Raw genomic sequence first — 19276 nt, 5'->3', positions numbered from 1 at the left:
GTAGGACTGGAATAAGGAATGTTTGGCATATCCCACAAAAAGACAGGCATAACTGGGACCCATGCGGGTACCCATAGCAACCCCTTTTACTTGAAGGAAGTGAGTGGAGTTGAAGCAGAAGTTGTTCAATGTAAGAACAAGTTCAGCTAGGTGGAGGAGGGTGGTGGTGGATGGGGACTGGTTGGGCCTCTGTTCAAGAAAGAAGCGGAGAGCCCTCAAACGGTCCTGGTGAGGGATGGAGGTGTAGAGAGATTGGATGTCCCATAGTGAAGAGGAGGTGGTTAGGGCCAGGAAACTGGAAATTGTCAAAATGACGTCAGAAGAGTCACGAATGTAGGTGGGAAGAGACTGGACCAGGGGAGAAAAGATAGAGTCAAGATTGGAAGAAATATTTTATTTCTTATTCAATTTATATTCTTATTTCAGTTTATATTAGTGTTGAGTTGTGAAATGTGGCTGGGTGCAGTCTGTTGGAAAAATTATTTGATTCCTCTGAACCATGATATGTTTATCGATTCACTGTTTGCTGTGCACTGTTGTCTCAGTTAACATATCTAATGAGCGTGGGTCTGTAATTAGTGTGGTGGAGTTTAAGAGAATCCTCAGCAGTAATTGTTATTCTGCTGGAAGCAAAATTCTATTCATTTGAATGAAGCTAGTTTCTTTTAGTTTAACCCCAGACATTTCATAATTGAAATCACTGTGAGTGATGACCTAGTCAGTGCTACTCCTAGTATTTTGACAACAAAGTGGTTGGTAAAGAAAAAATGTGCAGCAGAAAACACAGTGCCCATTTTTCTGGCGCTAAACATACTCCTAAGCCTCTAAAATTGTCAGTTTATGCTCACTGTGAGCCACCTTGTTGGTAAAAGATGAAAAATCAGTGCATGGTGGCCACGCATGAAACAGGTATTAGGCCTCTTGCATATGTGTTTAAGGGCCCTAATGTCTGTTTGAGGCCTCTACTGAAAGATTGGCTTGTCCTGAGGCAGCCTGCAGCAGAAAAACCAAACGTATAAATGGCCTACCAAGTAATCCTTATAGAGACTGCCCATTAGGCCACAACCAACAAGGTAAGGTTTGAAAATATACTTACCTGAATATGAAGCCAGGAGGACCAGGAGTGCTCATCCTAACCCCATATTAACAGATCACGGGCCACTCCTGACCATTCTCCCTCTCTCCCGATTGCTACTACTTTCTCTCATCCTGATCATTATCCCGCCCTTCCCTCCCAGCCACCACTCCCTCCCGACATTGTTAGTCCCTGCCCCTTCCCCACTTAGCTGAGAACTGCTGCATTGCAAGCAGCAGCCAGATCTTCAACTGTGATTCATAGAAATGAGGCCTGAGGCCCAATATTGGGGACCCTTGGCCCCAGCATTTAGGCGTAGGGATTTTTCCCTGCACTACCCTCATGCCCAACAGTAAGCATGGCCAAATTTCTAAACCAATCAGTTTAGAAGTTTTACATTTTCATATTGGTATCTGTTAGCGGATTTCTTAGTGGTTACTTTCACAAGAAAAGGCTGTTAGTCCAGCAACGGTAACATTGCTTATGATTCACGGACGAGTAGTTTTTCTCATAACAAGTTTTGTTACATTGACTAATAACAGTATTAGATTTTGTATAACTGCTCGACAGTGTTATATTAAATCACAAGATGACAAGCAAATAACGCAAAATCTTTCCCAGACCTGAAGAGGTCTCTCTCCAGGCAGGCTACGTGATGATGGGCATCCTCTCCTCCTTTAGATATATCTAACTGCTCCTCAAAGACATGTGCAGCGCCATTGAAATTTTAGACCCTGGTCCCTGTGTACCTGCCTATGGAGCTCTCATAGTAGCCATCCTTTTTTTGGATCCAACCTGCATTTGACAACTGACAGCATAGTTGATATCAGAAGCTCAATGAGTGCTGATTCATAGGGTTAAGCCTCTATCCCATGGCCCAGCCAGTTTACATTCACTGACGTACAGCACCACTTTTCTGTCATAGAATCATAGAAACTTGCAGCACAGAAGGAGGCCATTTGGCCTATCCTGCCTGTGCTGGCTCTTTTAAAGAGCAGTTGTGCTTAGTCCTGCATTCTTGCTTTTTGTCCGTTACCCTGTAATTTCCTCATCCTTAAGTACCTGTCCAACTCCCTTTTAAAATTATTTATGGAATCAGCTTCCATCACCTTCTCTGGTTGAGTGTTCCAGATCCTGATAGCTGTCTGAGTAAAAATATTTCTTCTCATCTCTCCTCTAGATCATTTGCTAATAATTTTGTATCCATGACCTCTCATTATTGATCCACTTGCCAAAGGGAATAGATTTCTCTACCTACTCTATAAAAATCTTGCATCAACTGGAAAACCTCCATTAGGTCACCTCTTAACCTTCTCAAACAGTCCTAACATTTCTAACCTCTCCTCATAACTGAAGTTGCTCATCCCTGGTAAACCTCCTCTGTGCCCTTTTCAATGCCGTTCCAGTTTTCCTGAAGTGTGATGCCCAGAATTATCCACAAGACTCCAGTTGAGGCCTAACCAGTTATTTATAAATTTCTAGCATGATCTCTTAGCTTTTATATTTTATTCCTCATTTATAAACCCAAGTAACCCTTATGCTTTTTCAACCACCTTATCAGCTTTCCCTGCCACCTTTAAAGATTTTTGTATATGGACACCATGGTCTCTGTTCATCTACACTTTTCAAAATCATGCCTTTTATGGTATGCTGTCCTTCCCTACTAGTCCTCCCAAAGTACATCATTTCACATTTCTCTGCATTGAATACCATCTGCCCATTTCACAATCCCGTCCATGTCATCCAGAAGTCTCTAACTGTCTTCATCACCATCTACTACTTCATCAAGTTTTGTTTCATCTACAGACTTCATGATGCTGCTCCCAATGCCCATGTTTGGGTCGTTTATAAAAACATGTCAAATTTTTTCTCAATAAAACAAAATTAACAAATAAATTCTGAATGACTTTGCTCTTTACTGAATTTGGTCTTCTAATAATTTGTTCATTAACAACCATTCTCCTCCCCAGAAATAGGGGCCAGAAGACTAATTGTGTCCATGTCTTTCTTCCTTGCACCCCTTTTCAGTTTTTTTTACTGTGATCTAGGCTCAGAGCTAAGGCACATATTGCAAGACATCGTCAAGGTGGAAATTACAGAACAATAAACATGATACAGCAATAAAATAGTGGTTGACCACTTCAAAGTTTAGGGTTTTAAAAGGTGTTGGGAGGAAGAGAAGACTGAGTTTCACTGAGGTTTGAAAACTTGAGGAAGGATGTGTGAGAGGATAAAATGATGTTTTACCAACATAGATATGAACATATGAATTAGGAGCAGGAGTAGGCCACTCGGCCTCTCAAACTCCGATTGATTGAAATATAGTGAGGTTGAGGGACATGTAAAATGACCCAGAGGTCATGGGGGTGAAAATGGTCTACGCCAGCAGGGCAAAATGGGGTAGCAATGAATCGGCAGATGAATTTTTCACCGAATGATAAGTCAAACTCCTTTTGGAAACTCGTTTCCAAGTTTCACAGTCATTTTTACTTGGTTTGAAGTAAATATCCTGGCAATAGTTTCCAAGTTTTGCACCTCTGGTGTCTTTCACCCCCCATGAGTTCCAATCTCACCATTGCAATTTATAAAACAGGCTTAAAAATTGGGCAACTTGTAAACTGATACTAGGAAGGTAACTATGACAGCTTCTGGATTATTATTTTAAAAAATTGGTTCATAAATGCCCTTCATGGAAGAGAGCTTCCCACACCTGGGCTGCAACACTTTGAGCGGGTGGTTTTCTGTGTGATATCTAACTTGCATTTCAAGTCACTCTCCAGCATTTCTCTTTTCTATCTGCCTCACCTACTGGCTCATGTAACCTTCAAAGCTTCTCCAGGTCGCATGCTTATACATTGAGCCAAAAGTATCTGTGCCATTGTGTAATTTATTTCAAAAGAATGTCTGATAAGCTGAGATAAAACTGTAGGTTCCATAACTGACATGTAGAGATTCAGTTTGTTATTGATTACTTTTTCCCTGGTGAAGGCAGCGAGAGTTTTTTAATGGGATGTTGATATAAACTGATTGATTTGTTACTTAGAAGATGAAGTATTATAGTTGCCAAGTTCAGTGAATAAGATTAAATCTGCATATTAAGTAAAACACGATTTATGCAGCAGAAAACCACAAATCAAAAGTAGGGGACTGGACGAACTAGTTCTAGCAATCCACGCACTTAACAATTGAGAACATGCTTGTTAAGCAACAAATATTCAACAAATCAGCAAAACAGGAGCATTATGCATAGACTTGGCTTGTCTTTCCTTGAGTAATAGAAGATTGAGCGATGAGCGATGATCTGATTGAGGTGCTTGTATTGATAAAAGGATTTGATAGAATAGACTCAGAGAAACTATTTCCACTGGTTGGGGTAAGACAAGAACAGGGTGGGGGCGCAATCTTACAACTAGAGCTAGGCCATTTAGGAGTGAAATCAGGAAGATTTTTTGCACACAAAAGAGTGTGGAAATCTGGAAGATTTTTTGCACACAAAAGAGTGTGGAAATCTTGCTCTCTCTCCAAAAGGCTATGCATGCTGGGTCAGTTGAAATTTTCAAGATTGAGGTTGATCGGCTCTTGTTGGGTGAGGGTATTAAGAAATTCAGAAGAATGATGGCTAAATGGAGTTGAGGTACAGATCAGACATCAACTAATTGAATGGCAAAACAGGCTCAAGGGGTTAAATGGCCAACTCCTGTTCCTATAATCCTATGGATATTTACATAGCATCCATCAGGTAATAGTTAATGTTCTCTCATGTTGGGTACTGCATGGTTAATGTGTGGTTCTACATTAATTCCTATTATCAACTGTGTAAGTGCGATAGTGATAATAACAGAAATGCTAGCAATTGAGAGCGGGACAAAATCGAGGAGCAAATGGGTAGTGAGTCGGTGGAGTGATTACTCTGCACACCGCACATGCTAGCCTGAGCCGGATTCGACATCAGACCTCATTTGAATTGAAGCGGTAAGAGGTAGATGCCAAACAGGCAACCTGATGCAGTTAACTGGTCGGCGCTTCAAAAATTCCACCAGGGTCTGACTCTGCGATAGATTTAAGCATGGTGGGCGACAAGGGGAGGGGTGTAGTGGTGGGAGAGGGCCATACTAAGCAAAGAAGGGGTGGGGGTGAGCTTAGGCAGGCAATAGCCCACAGTCATCTTTGCATTTTCAGGCAAGAATCAGAGTGGAATTTGGCCCCAATGTGTTGAAAGTTAAAAAAAAAAGCAAAGACAAGGGGCTCCTCTTAAGATGGAACCAGCTAATTTACGAAACATCCATTCTCTTTTGCATCATCAATCTGTCTGACTGAAGTGTGAGAAAAAACAAATTAATCATATTCCAGACTAAAATTCTCTTAAACTGTATATGAAAGTGCAACGAGGCGGTTATCTGTCTGACTGAGACCGGGTCGGGAAGGCCTTCCAGAGCCTCCCGCTCCATTTTACACCACCAACCCCCCCCCCCCCACCCCCCACCCCCCCCAACCTCCCGCCACCATCCGACTCGCTGGGGTGGCATAAAATTCCAGCCAAGGTTCTTGTCTTTATAAAAGGCTGGGTTCAGACCAGTAATCTAATAAGGTGCATTGCTGCAAGTTTTGAGGCTGTAGTTATGATCATTCTGCAGTGAACTCTGCCTTCTTCTAAAGTCCTGAAGTGCAGTCCTAGTTCCTCTCAGCAATGTGTCCTTTCAGAAGCTTGCAATTGAAGGAGCTTGCATTCCAGAGTAGCCCAATGGTGCATTGACCAAGCATTCATTTTATCGGTCAACATCATTGAAAGGCATTGGGGCAGAAAATGCTCGCTTCTACTCCTGTCATAATGCGCTGGAGGATTGAAGACCAGATATGCTGGGTACCGAACCTTTCCTGAAGTTTCCATTGATCTTTCTTGGAGGCAGGGCCTTCAACCAGCCCAAATAAGGCTACTGACATTGTTAGGCTGGGAATTCCACCTTGGGAGTTCCCTGACCTAGCAATAGATTGGACGAACACCCAGTGACAAGAGGCTCATAGGGTCTGCCAATCGACAGATGTGAAGCTCACCTTGAAGTCTTTAACAATTTATTTAAAAAGATTTTATCCCCCCTTATAAAGGGGGCCAATGTGAAATCTGCTTCTCTATCCAATAGGGCCTTGGCAACCTCATTCAGCTGCCAATGAGTTAGCCAGTCTCCATCAGTGGGCAAGGCCCAAGATGCACCCCATAATAGTGGAGGTACCCACTGGGTCTATTTAAGTGAGGTGACATCCTACTGACTCCAAATGCTCTGGTGGAGTCAGCGCTGGAAGTCACCAGTGAGACGCAATCCCAAAGTAATTACCAGGATCATGATCTGAACATTTGCTGCTCCAGTGTGATCTTTTACCTGTATTGACTAAGGTCACATTGGGTGAATGGAAGAATAAATGTGTTTGCTTTTGTATTGATGAACTCTGACCTTGTCTGACATGGCATTCTCATGTAAGCCATCTTAATACCTAGGGCAATTAGAGATGGGCAATAAATGCTGTCCTAGCCAGCGACACTAACATCCCATGAATGAATTTTTAAAAATTGCTAAAGAAATGATTGGCTTACCCTAATATTGTGTTAGGTGCCAAGATTCTTCATGATGATTTCTCCCAACAGTCAAATTCAGCCACTTTCTTCAATATTTATAACTGTAGTAGTTTATTCTTTTAAAGGGAAACCATCTTCCTGATTAAAAAGAATACTTTCTATCAGAGAGCTGGGTATCGATGTTACCATATTAATGTGCTTCATCACTATTTACCTCATTGCACTGGGATTGTAAAGTAATGAAAAAAAGATCTATCAAATAACCTTTCCTGAATTCTGTCCCTTTATTGCATAAAACACCAAAGTGACATTTTTTAGAACATTACAGCGCAGTACAGGCCCTTCGGCCCTCGATGTTGCGCCGACCTGTGAAACCATCTGACCTACATTATTCCATTTTCATCCATGTGTCTATCCAATGTCCACTTAAATGCCCTTAAAGTTGGCGAATCTACTACTGCTGCAGGCAGGGCGTTCCACGCCCCTACTACTCTCTGAGTAAAGAAACTACCTCTCACATCTGTCCGATATCTATCACCCCTCAACTTGAAGCTATGTCCCCTCGTGTTTGCCATCACCATCCGAGGAAAAAGACTCTCACTATCCACCCTATCTAACCCTCTGACTATCTTATATGTCTCTATTAAGTCACCTCTCCTCCTCCTTCTCTCCAACGAAAACAACCTCAAGTCCCTCAGCCTTTCCTCGTAAGACCTTCCCTCCATACCAGGCAACATCCTAGTAAATCTCCTCTGCACCCTTTCCATAGCTTCCACATCCTTCCTATAATGCGGTGACCAGAACTGCACGCAATACTCCAGGTGCGGTCTCACCAGAGTTTTGTACAGCTGCAGCATGACCTCGTGGCTCCGAAACTCGACCCCCCTACTAATAAAAGCTAACACACCATATGCCTTCTTAACAGCCCTATTAACCTGGTTAGCAACCTTCAGGGATTTATGCACCTGGACACCAAGATCTCTCTGTTCATCTGCAGTACCAAGAATCCTCCCATTAGCCCAGTACTCTGCATTCCTGTTACTCCTTCCAAAGTGAATCACCTCACACTTTTCCGCATTAAACTCCATTTGCCATCTCTCAGCCCAGCTCTGCAGCCTATCTATGTCTCTCTGTACCCGATAACATCCTTCGGCACTATCCACAACTCCACCGACCTTAGTGTCATCTGCAAATTTACTAACCCACCCTTCTACACCCTCTTCCAGGTCATTTATAAAAATGACAAACAGCAGTGGCCCCAAAACAGATCCTTGTGGTACACCACTAGTAACTAAACTCCAGGATGAACATTTGCCATCAACCACCACCCTCTGTCTTCTTTCAGCTAGCCAATTTCTGATCCAAAGCTCTAAATCACCTTCAACCCCATACTTGCGTATTTTCTGCAATAGCCTACCGTGGGGAACCTTATCAAACGCCTTACTGAAATCCATATACACCACATCCACTGCTTTACCCTCATCCACCTGTTTGGTCACCTTCTCGAAAAACTCAATAAGGTTTGTGAGGCACGACCTACCCGTCACAAAACCGTGCTGACTATCTCTAATGTACTTATTCTTTTCAAGATGATTATAAATCCTGTCTCTTATAACCTTTCCCAACATTTTACCCACAACCGAAGTAAGGTTCACAGGTCTATAATTACCAGGGCTGTCTCTACTCCCCTTCTTGAACAAGGGGACAACATTTGCAATCCTCCAGTCTTCCGGCACTATTCCTGTCGACAATGACGACATAAAGATCAAGGACAAAGGCTCTGCAATCTCCTCCCTAGCTTCCCAGAGAATCCTAGGATAAATCCCATCTGGCCCAGGGGACTTATCTATTTTCACACTTTCCAAAATTGCTAACACCTCCTCCTTGTGAACCTCAATCCCATCTAGCCCCATAGCCTGAATCTCAGTATTCTCAACAACATTTTCTTTCTCTACTGTAAATACTGACGCAAAATTTTCTAATCTGAGCGAGTGGTGCACCATGAGGTATGGGCAGTCTCCCAGCAACCCAATTCCAGGCTGTCTTAGCCACATCCCCCTTAGACCCCACCTGTGTCCCAGAGGAAGAACTCAAGGATCATCAGATAATTGGGAAAATTGGATCTTCCCATTGCCCTCAATGACTTGACATGACTTGAGTACATGCTACCCAAATCTTACTCTACACCCAGAGATGATTCTAAGGCACTTAAGTGATTATTAGCGTATAAAAGCTTGGTGCATTTGTAAGATTTTTCTTTGCCCACTTTTTTGACAGAGGCGTTAACCCATTTAAAATATCAGTCATTGTCCCTGTCAAAAGAGCTGACAAAAATAATTAATCTGAAGTTGTCAAAAATGCCCATATGCTGACGGTCACACAGCATCATTTCAAGCACTGAGATAAAACATGCTGTCCAAGCCCACCCACGTTCAGTGTCCAACAAGAGCCAGAATTCCCTCCAATGGCTTAAGTCCCCTTTTACCAATGAATCACTCTAGCTCTGTAAACTGTTAATACATAGCCCTATCAAAATGTACAGAACAAGATTAATTCCTCAGTGTAATTAATCTCAATGTGCTAGGATTGTGTAAAGTCATGATAGAATTTTACAGCATGGAAGGAGACCATTCAGCCCATCATGCTGGTGCTGGCTTACAGCTAAGTCTTAAAGTTTTACAAGTATGAAAGCAATCAGCTCAAAACTTGGCAGAAAATGTATTTGAGAAAATCACAGATGCTTAACATTTCAATTCACAAGGTATCATGCTTCTTAAATTAAGACAAGCCTAGCGAGTGTAATTAGAGACTTAAGCCACAATTTTAGTTTAGTTTAGAGATACAGCACTGAAACAGGCCCTTCGGCCCACCGAGTCTGTGCTGACCATCAACCACCCATTTATACTAGGCCTACCCTAATTCCATATTCCTGCCACATCCCCACCTATCCCTATATTTCCCTACCCCCTACCTATACTAGGGGCAATTTATAATGGCCAATTAACCTATCACCCTGCAAGTCTTTGGCATGTGGGAGGAAACCGGAGCACCCGGAGGAAACTCACATAGACACAGGGAGAACTTGCAAACTCCACACAGGCAGTACCCAGAATTGAACCCGGGTCGCTGGAGCTATGAGGCTGCAGTGCTAACCACTGCGCCACTAATTAGATTTTATGGCATATCCAGATTGTTTTGCTTCTTGTTTTGATGTCATTGTTCATACAAACCATAATTTTAATTGTAGGATTTGTTAGTTATTAAAACATGCCAGAGAGAACATTTGGCTTATTCTCCATGCATAAAACACTCAAATGAACTCGCCCAATCTCGCACACTGTCATGTTGACCAAATCCCAATTGACTCCCTATTTTCTTTCTCTCTTCCAGTAATCTGACCCATTAACTATCTTCTTTATCTTCTCAGGTCCAGGAGTTCCAAGAGTCACAGTTCACAGCACCAGTGATAGACACAGTGAGTAATTACCCGCTTTCACCTTGACCTCACGCAATAGCACTTGAACAATAGAAACTCCTTAGCAATATATTCCCATCAAGTCAAACTGCCGACTTGATCTTTGTGGCATCAATCAGTAGTTGTGCCTTTCTTGCGTATGCTTCCTTTCTTTGGGCACGTAAATGATTGGCTTCCAATGTGAACACTTAGTCACTGAGAGTGTGACGGGCTCAATTGAATCTGAGGATTTATCACGTCAGGTACTCAATATTTTCAGCAGATTGCGGTGGGATTTAGTGCATTTGGAAATGAGCAGGGATGCATTATTCTAAAGAGCAGTGCTGACGGAGTATTCGGCAATAGGTCTTTGTATGATGGGATGAGCAGAAAAATTGCCATTAACGACTGCAAATTCAGCAAGAATCAGGCCATGGGAGGCCCTAGTGTTATTTTTGTTGTTCAGTTGTTCCTATCGAGGCTGCAATGACATTATTTTCCGCTTACTCAATTCAGACAAATGTTTGAAATTCAGGCCTGTCATTAATTGGAATGTGGCAGTGAATTTAAATTGCCAAATTCAAACAGCATTTAATCAGAATAGGAAATATATCAGAGGCAGAGTCATACAAAGACTGAGTTTGTTGAATAAGTCACATGATGTGCATGTATGTTTTTTCTCTTGTTCCAATTTTCTCTTTCCTTTTCCCTTCTCCTCCCCTGAACATGTCGAATCATGTTAGGGTTTAATGTCTACCTGATGTCCAGATACCATATCATAGTGGCTGTGTTTCATGTGGGTGGTTAAACAGTGAGAGCCAGCAGGATAAGGCATTGTGCTTGGGGAGGAGAAGGGGAGGGGCCCGAATCCAAGCCCAATCCCGCCCTCGCAAATAAACACTTTCTAGCACAGGTCACTGGGTAGCAGTTAGAATTGGAGTCCCTGTTAGATTTTATCTCCTAAAGGTACTGTAGCCAGTTGTACTGCCTCTACTCCTACCATGACTAATATCACCTAATTCCACACTGATTAGGGATTGAATCTGGTCGCTTCACAGTCTGCACAGCTTGATACCACATTAGGAATGCCTTCACCCAAGAAGCTAGACTTTCATGCATTGCTGCTGATATCGCTGTCGGCTGTGGTTCAGATGGTACTGCACTTATCTCTGAGTCAGAAGGTTGTGGATTCATGTCCCATTCCAGTAACTTGAGCACAAAATCTAGGATGTTTCTCCAGTTCAGTACTGAGGGAGTCCTGCAGTGTCTAAGGTGTTATTTTAAAAGATGTAAACGATCCCAAGGCACTGTTTCAAGGAAGAGCAGGGGAGGTCACCCAAGTGTCCTGGCCAACATTATCCCTCTACCAACATTCACTATAAGGATTATCAGGCCATTGAAACATTGTTGTCGGGGAGTTTGCTGTGTGCAAATTGTCTGCCACGTTTCCTACATTACAACAGTAACTACACTTTAAAAAGTATTACATTGGCTGTGAAGCACGTTGGGACGTCCTGAGGTCATGAAAGGTGCACCATAAATGCAAGTCCTTTCTTTATTGAAGATGTGCATATTTAGCAAACTGTTGCAATGACAGCATATTAGGATTCAGATCCTAATTCTAAATGAAGACTTGTGTCTCAGTACATATTAACCTTAGATGGATGCTTTAATTTAAACATTAAATTCCATTTTTGGCACCATAATAAGGAATTATGAGAAAGCTGTGAAAAGATTAATCCAGTTCTTCTTAAATTAATTTCAGCTGACTCTATTAATAATTCCTATTGCTCAAAGATGCAATCATCATACCAGCTAATCCTGAATCTATTTTTGCTGATGAGCCAGAAACCCAGCAAGGTGGCAACTGTAGGGTAGCCAGTCCAATTATGTTATGGGACTAATAATCCGGAAGTCTGGAATAATAATCCAGAGAATGTGAGTTCAAATCCCACTATGGCAGTTTGAGAGCTTGAATTCAGTTCTAAAAATCTGGAAATTAAAATTTGGCAGTGATAGTGATTATGAGGCTGTTGGATTGCTACGCACATATGGTAGTAGACTATGGAGTATGGTTGACAGTGGTGTTCCCCAAGGTTCAGTACTAGGACCACTGCTTTTTTGATATATGTAAATGACATGGATTTTGGAATACAGAGTAAAAATTTCAGAATTTGCCAATGATACCAACTTTGGAGGTGTGGCAAACAGTGAGGATGATACCAATCGACTGCAACAGGACATAGATAGACTAGCAGAATGGGCAGACAAGTGGCAGATTGAATTTAATACAGAGAGGTGAGGTGCTTTGGCAGAAGGGATAGAGAGAGTCAATATAGACTAAATGGTACAGTTCTAAAGAGTGTGCAGGGAAGAGGGACTTGGGGGTTCATGTGCATAGATCTTTGAAGGTGGCAGAACATATTGAGAGTGTAGTTAGCAAAGCGAATGGGATCTTGGGCTTCAAAAATAGAGGTATTGAGTACAAAAGCAGAGAAGTTATGCTGAACATTTATAAAGTGCTGGTTAGGCCATAACTAGAGTATTGTGTCCAGTACTGGTCACCAGACTTTAGGAAGGATGTGAGGGTCTTTGAGATGATGCAAAGGAGATTTACCAGAATGGTTCCAGGGATGAGGGATTTTAGTTACAAGCTTAGGTTGGAGAAGCAAGTGTTGTTCTCTTTGGAGCAAAAGACATTGAGGAGACATTTGTAGAGGTGCATGCATGACAGGTTTAGATAAGGTAGGCAAAGAAAAGATGTTCCCATTAGTTGATGGTACAGGACTAGGGGACGTAAGAGGACAGATTTAAGGTTTTGGGTAAGAGATGCAGGAGGGATGTGAGGAAGAAATTTTTACACAGCGAGTGTAATGACCTGGAACTCGCTGCCTACGTGGTGGAAGTGAAGATGATGAATGATTTCAAAAGGAAATTGGATGGGCATTCAAGGGAAATAAACTTGCGGGGTGACAGGGCTAGAGCGGAGGAATAGGACTGATTGGATTGCTCTACAGAGAGCTGGCATGAACTCGATGCACCAAATAGCCTCCTTCTATGCCATAATGACTCTGACTCTATGACATCTTCTGTTAGAATTTGAGAGTGAAGTCTGCATTTATTGCCCATTCCTAGTTGCCCCAAGATGGACCTTCTTTGAAATTGCTCATTGTAGGGATGGTTTATACAATTAGGTGCAGGTCAAATCAGGTAAGGGTACCAGGTTCATTCCCAGATGGATTTTAAGGCAAGCTTTATGGTCTTTTTATATTTTCACTTTTTCTGGCCTCATCTCTACATATTGGAGATTTATTGAATTAAATTTTACAACTTGTCATTATGGGATTTGAACTCATGATCTCTTGGTTGCATGTATTATAGCCAGTAGACTATCAACTTTGAACTCACTGAAAATGCTTACAGGCCTATTTTCACTCAGGATTCAGAGGGTAAGTGGACCAAAGTAGGTGAATTGTGGCCACAATGTTTTTATGGCTGGTCCAGTTCAGTTTCTGGTCAACGGTCACCCCCAGGATGTTGATAGTGGGGGTTACAGCGATGGTTATGCCGTTGAATGTTAAGGAAAGATGGTTAGATTCTCTCTTGTTGGAGATGGTCATTGCCTAGTACTTGTGTGGAGCAAATGTTATTTGCCACTTACCAGCCCAAGCCTGAATACTGTTCAGGTCTTGCTGCATCTGGGCATGAACCGCTTCAGTATCTGAGGATTCACAAATGGTACTGATTACTGTGCAAACGTCCCTACTTCTGACCTTATGTTAGTGGGAAGGTCATTGATGAAGCAGCTGAAGATGGTTGAGCCTAGGACATTACACTGAGAAACTCTGCAGTCATGTCCTGGGGCTGAGATGATTGGTCTCCAATAACCACAACTATCTTCCTTTGTGCTAGGTATGACTCCAACCAATGGAGAGATTTCCCCCTGATTCCCATTGGCTTCAATTTTGCTAGGGCTCCTTGATGCCACATTTAGTCAATTTCTGCCTTGATATCAAGGCCAGTCACTCTCATCTCTCCTCTTGAATTCAGCTGTTTTGTTCATGTTTGACCCAAGCCTGTAATGAGGTCTGGAACAGAACCTAATCTGAGCATCACTGAGCAGGTTTTTCCTGAGTAAGTGCCTCTTGATAGCACTATCAATGATATCTTCCATCACTTTGCTGATATTGAGAGTGGACTGATGGAGTAGTAATTGGTCTGATTAGATTTGTCCTGCTTTTTGTGCACATGACATACCAGGGCAATTTTCCACATTGTCAGGTAAATGCCAGTGTTGTAGCTGTACTGGAACAGCTTGGCTAGGGGCGCAGCTAGTTCTGGAGCACAAGTCTTCAGTACTACAGCTGGGATGTTGTCAGGGCCCATAGCCTTTGCAATATCCAGTACGTTCAGCTGTTTCTCAACATCATGTGCAATCAGTTGAATTGGCTGAAGACTGGCATCTGTGATGCTGGGGACCTCAGGAGGAGGCCACGATGGATCATCCTTTTGGCATTTCTGGCTGAAGATGGTTGCAGATGCTTAAGCCTTGTATTTTGCACTGACATGCTGGGCTCCCCATCATTGAGGATGGGAATGTTTGTGGAGCCTCCTCCTCTTGTTAGTTGTTTAATTACCCATCACCATTCATGACTGGATGTGGCAGAACTGCAGAGCTTTGATCTAATCCGTTGGTTGTGGGATCACTTTGCTCTGTCTATAATAGGGTTGTCCAACCTTTTCGGGCAGAGGGCCGCATTACGATTTTTGCTTGGCCTGGGGGGCCGGTGAGAAAATTTCGACAGATAAAGACATTAAAAATTTATCTTACCAATACAAACAACAACAAATATGAATTTTTCTGAAGAAGCTTGAAATGAGAAGATGAATTTATTGACTTACTTTGTCGACATAATATTGAAAACTGATTTAGTGACATACCTGGCATTGTTTTTACTTGCAAAAGTAGTCAAGCTCCGCCACACACTTTAAAAAAAATTCATTCATGGGATGTGGGCGACGCTGGCCAGGCCAGCATTTATTGCCCATCCCTAATTGCCCTTGAGAAGGTGGTGGTGAGCTGCCTTCTTGAACCGCTGCAGCCCATTTGGGGTAGGTACACCTACAGTGCTGTTAGGAAGGGAGTTCCAGGATTTTGACCCAGCGACAGTGAAGGAACGGCGATATAGTTCCATGTCAGGACGGTGTGTGACTTGGAGGGGAACTTGCAGATGGTGGTGTTCCCATGTATTTGCTGCCCTTGTCCTTCTAGTTGGTAGAGGTCGCGGGTTTGGAAGGTGCTGTCTGAGGAGCATTGGTGCATTGCTGCAGTGCATCTTGTAGATGGTACACACTGGTGCCACTGTGCGTCGGTGGTGGAGGGAGTGAATGTTTGTAGATGGGGTGCCAATCAAGCGAGCTGCTTTGTCCTGGATGGTGTCGATCTTCTTGAGTGTTGTTGGAGCTGCACCCATCCAGGCAAGTGGAGAGTATTCCATCACACTCCTGACTTGTGCCTTGTAGATGGTGGACAGGCTTTGGGGAGTCAGGAGGTGAGTTACTCGCCTCAGGATTCCCAGCCTCTGAGCTGCTCTTGTAGCCACGGTATTTATATGGCTACTCCAGTTCAGTTTCTGGTCAATGGTAGTCCCTAGGATGTTGATAGTGGGGGATTCAGCATTGGTAATGCTGTTGAATGTCAAGAGGAGATGGTTAGATTCTCTCTTGTTGGTGATGGTCATTGCCTGGCACTTGTGTGGCGCAAATGTTACTTGCCACTTATCAGCCCAAGCCTGGATATTGGCCAGGTCTTGTTGCATTTCTACACGGACTGCTTCAGTATCTGAGGAGTCACGAATGGTGCGGAACATTGTGCAATCATCAGCGAACATCCCCATTTCTGACCTTATGATTGAAGGAAGGTCATTGATGAAGCAGCTGAAGATGGTTGGGCCCAGGACTACTTGATGTAGCGATGCACAGTATTTTGGATAGATGTCCATTTATCATGAGTGATCTTGATCTCTTTCTGTCTCTCTCTGTCTCTCTCTCTGTCTCTCTCTCTCTGTCTCTCCCCCTATGTTTCCTCCTCTCTGTTGTGCCCGCCCCCCCGTATTGACCTATTCTCTGTATTCCTCAACCCGGTCCCCCCCATCTCTGTTCCCCCCCATCTCTGTTCCCCCCCTCTCTGTCCCCCCCCCCGTTTTCCCCCCCTCTGTTTACCCCCTTTCTGTTCTCCCCCTCTTTCCCCCCCTCTGTTTCCCCCCCTCTGTTTCCCCCCCCTCTGTTTCCCTCCCACTCTGTTACCCCCACCTCTGTTCGCCCCCCCCTGTTCCCCCCACTCTGTTCACCCCCTCTGTTTCCCCCCCCCTCTGTTTCTCCCCCCCCTCTGTTTCCCCCCCTCTGTTCCCCCCTCTGTTTCCCCCCCTCTGTTTTCCCCCCTCTGTTTCCCCCCCCTGCCTCCCCCCCCACTGTTCCCCCCCTGTTTCCCCCCCCTCTGTCTCCCCCCCACTGTTCCCCCCCCTGTTTCCCCCCTCTGTTTCCCACCCGCTCTGTGCTTCCAACCCCCTCTGTGCTTCCAACCCCCTCTGTGCTTCCAACTCCCTCTGTTTCCAATCCCCCTTCCTCCCCTCTGCCCTTCTGTGTTTCTAACCCCCATCCCCCCTCTCCCCCTCTGTGTTTCCAAACCCCCTCCCCCTCTGTGGTTCCATCCACCCTCTCCCCCTCTGTCTTTCCAAACCCCCCTCCCCACTCTCCCCCTCTGTGTTTCCAACCCCCCTCCCCCCCGCTCCCCCTCTGTGTTTCCAACCCCCCTTCCTCCCCTCTGCCCTTCTGTGTTTCTAACCCCCATCCCCCCTCTCCCCCCCTCTGTGGTTCCAACCACCCTCCCCCTCTGTGTTTCTAACCCCCCTCCCCCTCTGTCTTTCCAACCCCCCTCCCCACTCTCCCCCTCTCCCCCTCTGTGTTTCCAACCCCACTCCCCTCCCCTCCCCTCCCCTCCCCTCTCTCCCCCTCTGTGTTTCCAATCCTCCACCCCCATCTCCCCCTGTGTGTTTCCAACCCCCCTCCCGTCTCTCCCCCTCTGTGTTTCCAATCCCCCTCCCCCTCCCCCCTTCTGTGTCTCCAACCCCCCTCCCCCACTCTGTGTTTCCAACCCCCCTCCCCCCCTCTGTGTTTCCAACCTCCCTCCCCCCTCTGTCTTTCCAGCCCCCCTCCCCCCTCTGTCTTTCCAGCCCCCCTCTCCCCTCTCCCCATCTGTGTTTCCAACCCCCCTCTGTGTTTCCAACCTTACTCTCCCCGCTCTGCCCCTCTGTGTTTCCAAACCCCCCCGCCTCACCCTCTTTGACACTTGCACTGAGTGGGTGCGCTCAGCTCAGCAACTTTGTGGTTGGTCAGTTTGTTTAAAAACATTGCACTGAGTTTCACAGTTGGTAGCTGCAGAAGCAGGAACTTGCTTTTTTTAAAATTCATTTGTGGGATGTGGGCATTGCTGGCCAGGCCAGCATTTATTGCCCATCCCTAATTGCCCTTGAGAAGGTGGTGGTGAACCGCTGCAGTCCATGTCAGGTAGGTTAGGAAGGGAGTTGCAGGATTTTGACCCAGCTTTTAAAAAAAAGCTGGGAAACCCCGAATCTGTCCTAAGTTGGGAAGCGCGTTTCTTCTTCAGCAGCTGTGAAACTGACAGCGCAATGTTTGTAAAGAGACTGGTCTGCAAGAAGAAGACAAATGGAAATTTCCCATCTCCAGTCATGGAGCCCTGGCGAGGATGAGAAACCACCCTGGGTACAGTTTACACCCGCGGGCCAGATGGAAACCATTGGCGGGCCCAATCCTGGCCTGTGTGCCGTATGTTGGACAATCCTGGTCAATAGCATACTGCTGTTTAGCATGCATGTAGTTCTGTGTTGTATCTTCACCAGGCTGTCATCTCATTTTAGATATGTCTGGTGCTGCTGCTGGTATGCTCTTGTACACTGCTCATTGAACCAGGGTTGATCCCCTGCCTTGATGGTAATGTTAGAATGAAGGATATGCCAGGATTATGGTTACATGCAATTCTGCTGCAGCTGATGACTCGCAGCACCTCATGGTTGCCCTGTTTTGAGCCGCTAGATCTGTTCTGAATCTATCCCATTTAGCACAGTGGTAATGTCACATAAAACTGAGGGTGTCCTCAGTGTGAAGACAGGACTGCACTTATCAGCCCAAGCCTGAATGTTGTCTAGGTCTTGCTGCATCTGGACACAGGCTTCTTCATTTTCTGAGGAGTCGCAACTGGTACTGAACACTATGCAATCATCAGCGACATCTCCACTTCTGACCTTATCATGGAGGGAAGGTCATTGATGAAGCAGCTGAAGATGATTGGGCCTAGGACACTATCCTGAGGAACTCCTGCAGTGCTGTTCTGGGACTGAGATGATTGACCTCCAACAACCATCACCATCTTCCTTTGTGCCAAGTGTGACTCCAATCAGAGGAGAGTTTTCCCCCGATTCCCATTGACTCCAGTTTTGCTAGGACTCCTTGACGTCGACTCGGACAAATGCTGCCTTGATATCAAGGCATTCACTCTCACCTTACCTCTGGAGTTCAGTTCTTTTGTCCATGTTTGAACCAAGGCTATAATGATATTAGGAGCTGAGTGGCCCTGGTAGAACCCAAACTGAGCATCAGTGAGCAGGTTATTGCTGAGCAAGTGCCACTTGATAGCACTGTTGACGACCCCTTCCATTACTTTGCTGATGATCAGGAGTAGACTGATCAGGCAGCATGGCACCCTGTGGATAGAGCACATCTCTTCTCTCTACCTCCAGGACCCCTAGTGCAGAGTCAGTAGTTCTTGGAGCTCTCCTCCATTCATAACCTTTTTGTGTCTTTCTCGGGTCAGAATCAGTTGTAGAATGACTTCCAGTACCTGCTCCAGCCAGAATGCACCTCTCCTTTAAAAGGTGCAAGCTGGTTTAAATTAGTGCAGGCTAACTTTAATTCATGCTAGCCTCTCGTGATTTTGTGCCCTTTCTCAGGTGTGCAGGCACTCAACAACATGTTTAGCACTGGTGCAATCATTCAAATTAGGAGGCAGCACACATTTTACATGTTGCCTGCATTGGAAGCAACAAATGCAGGGTAATTCCACTTTGCAATCCCAGCACCTGTTCTCGGGCCATGTCCAATT

The 19276-nt window shown here is 44.7% G+C and overlaps 1 protein-coding gene across 2 annotated transcripts in view; it reads left to right on the top strand.

The window, feature by feature from the left end:
- Positions 1–19276, top strand: part of dpp6a (dipeptidyl-peptidase 6a) — a 1544902-nt gene that overhangs the window by 1452877 nt on the left and 72749 nt on the right. For both annotated transcript variants that reach the window (XM_068015021.1, XM_068015020.1), the window contains exon 17: positions 10072–10119. In XM_068015021.1, coding sequence (XP_067871122.1) covers positions 10072–10119 — 48 coding nt within the window. The remainder of the gene's footprint in view (positions 1–10071; positions 10120–19276) is intronic.

This window comes from Heterodontus francisci, chromosome 2 (assembly GCF_036365525.1).
Source record: "Heterodontus francisci isolate sHetFra1 chromosome 2, sHetFra1.hap1, whole genome shotgun sequence".
NCBI lineage: Eukaryota > Metazoa > Chordata > Chondrichthyes > Heterodontiformes > Heterodontidae > Heterodontus > Heterodontus francisci.
Note: the sequence above shows the minus strand (reverse complement) of the source record. Positions and strands in the feature narration are given on the sequence as shown.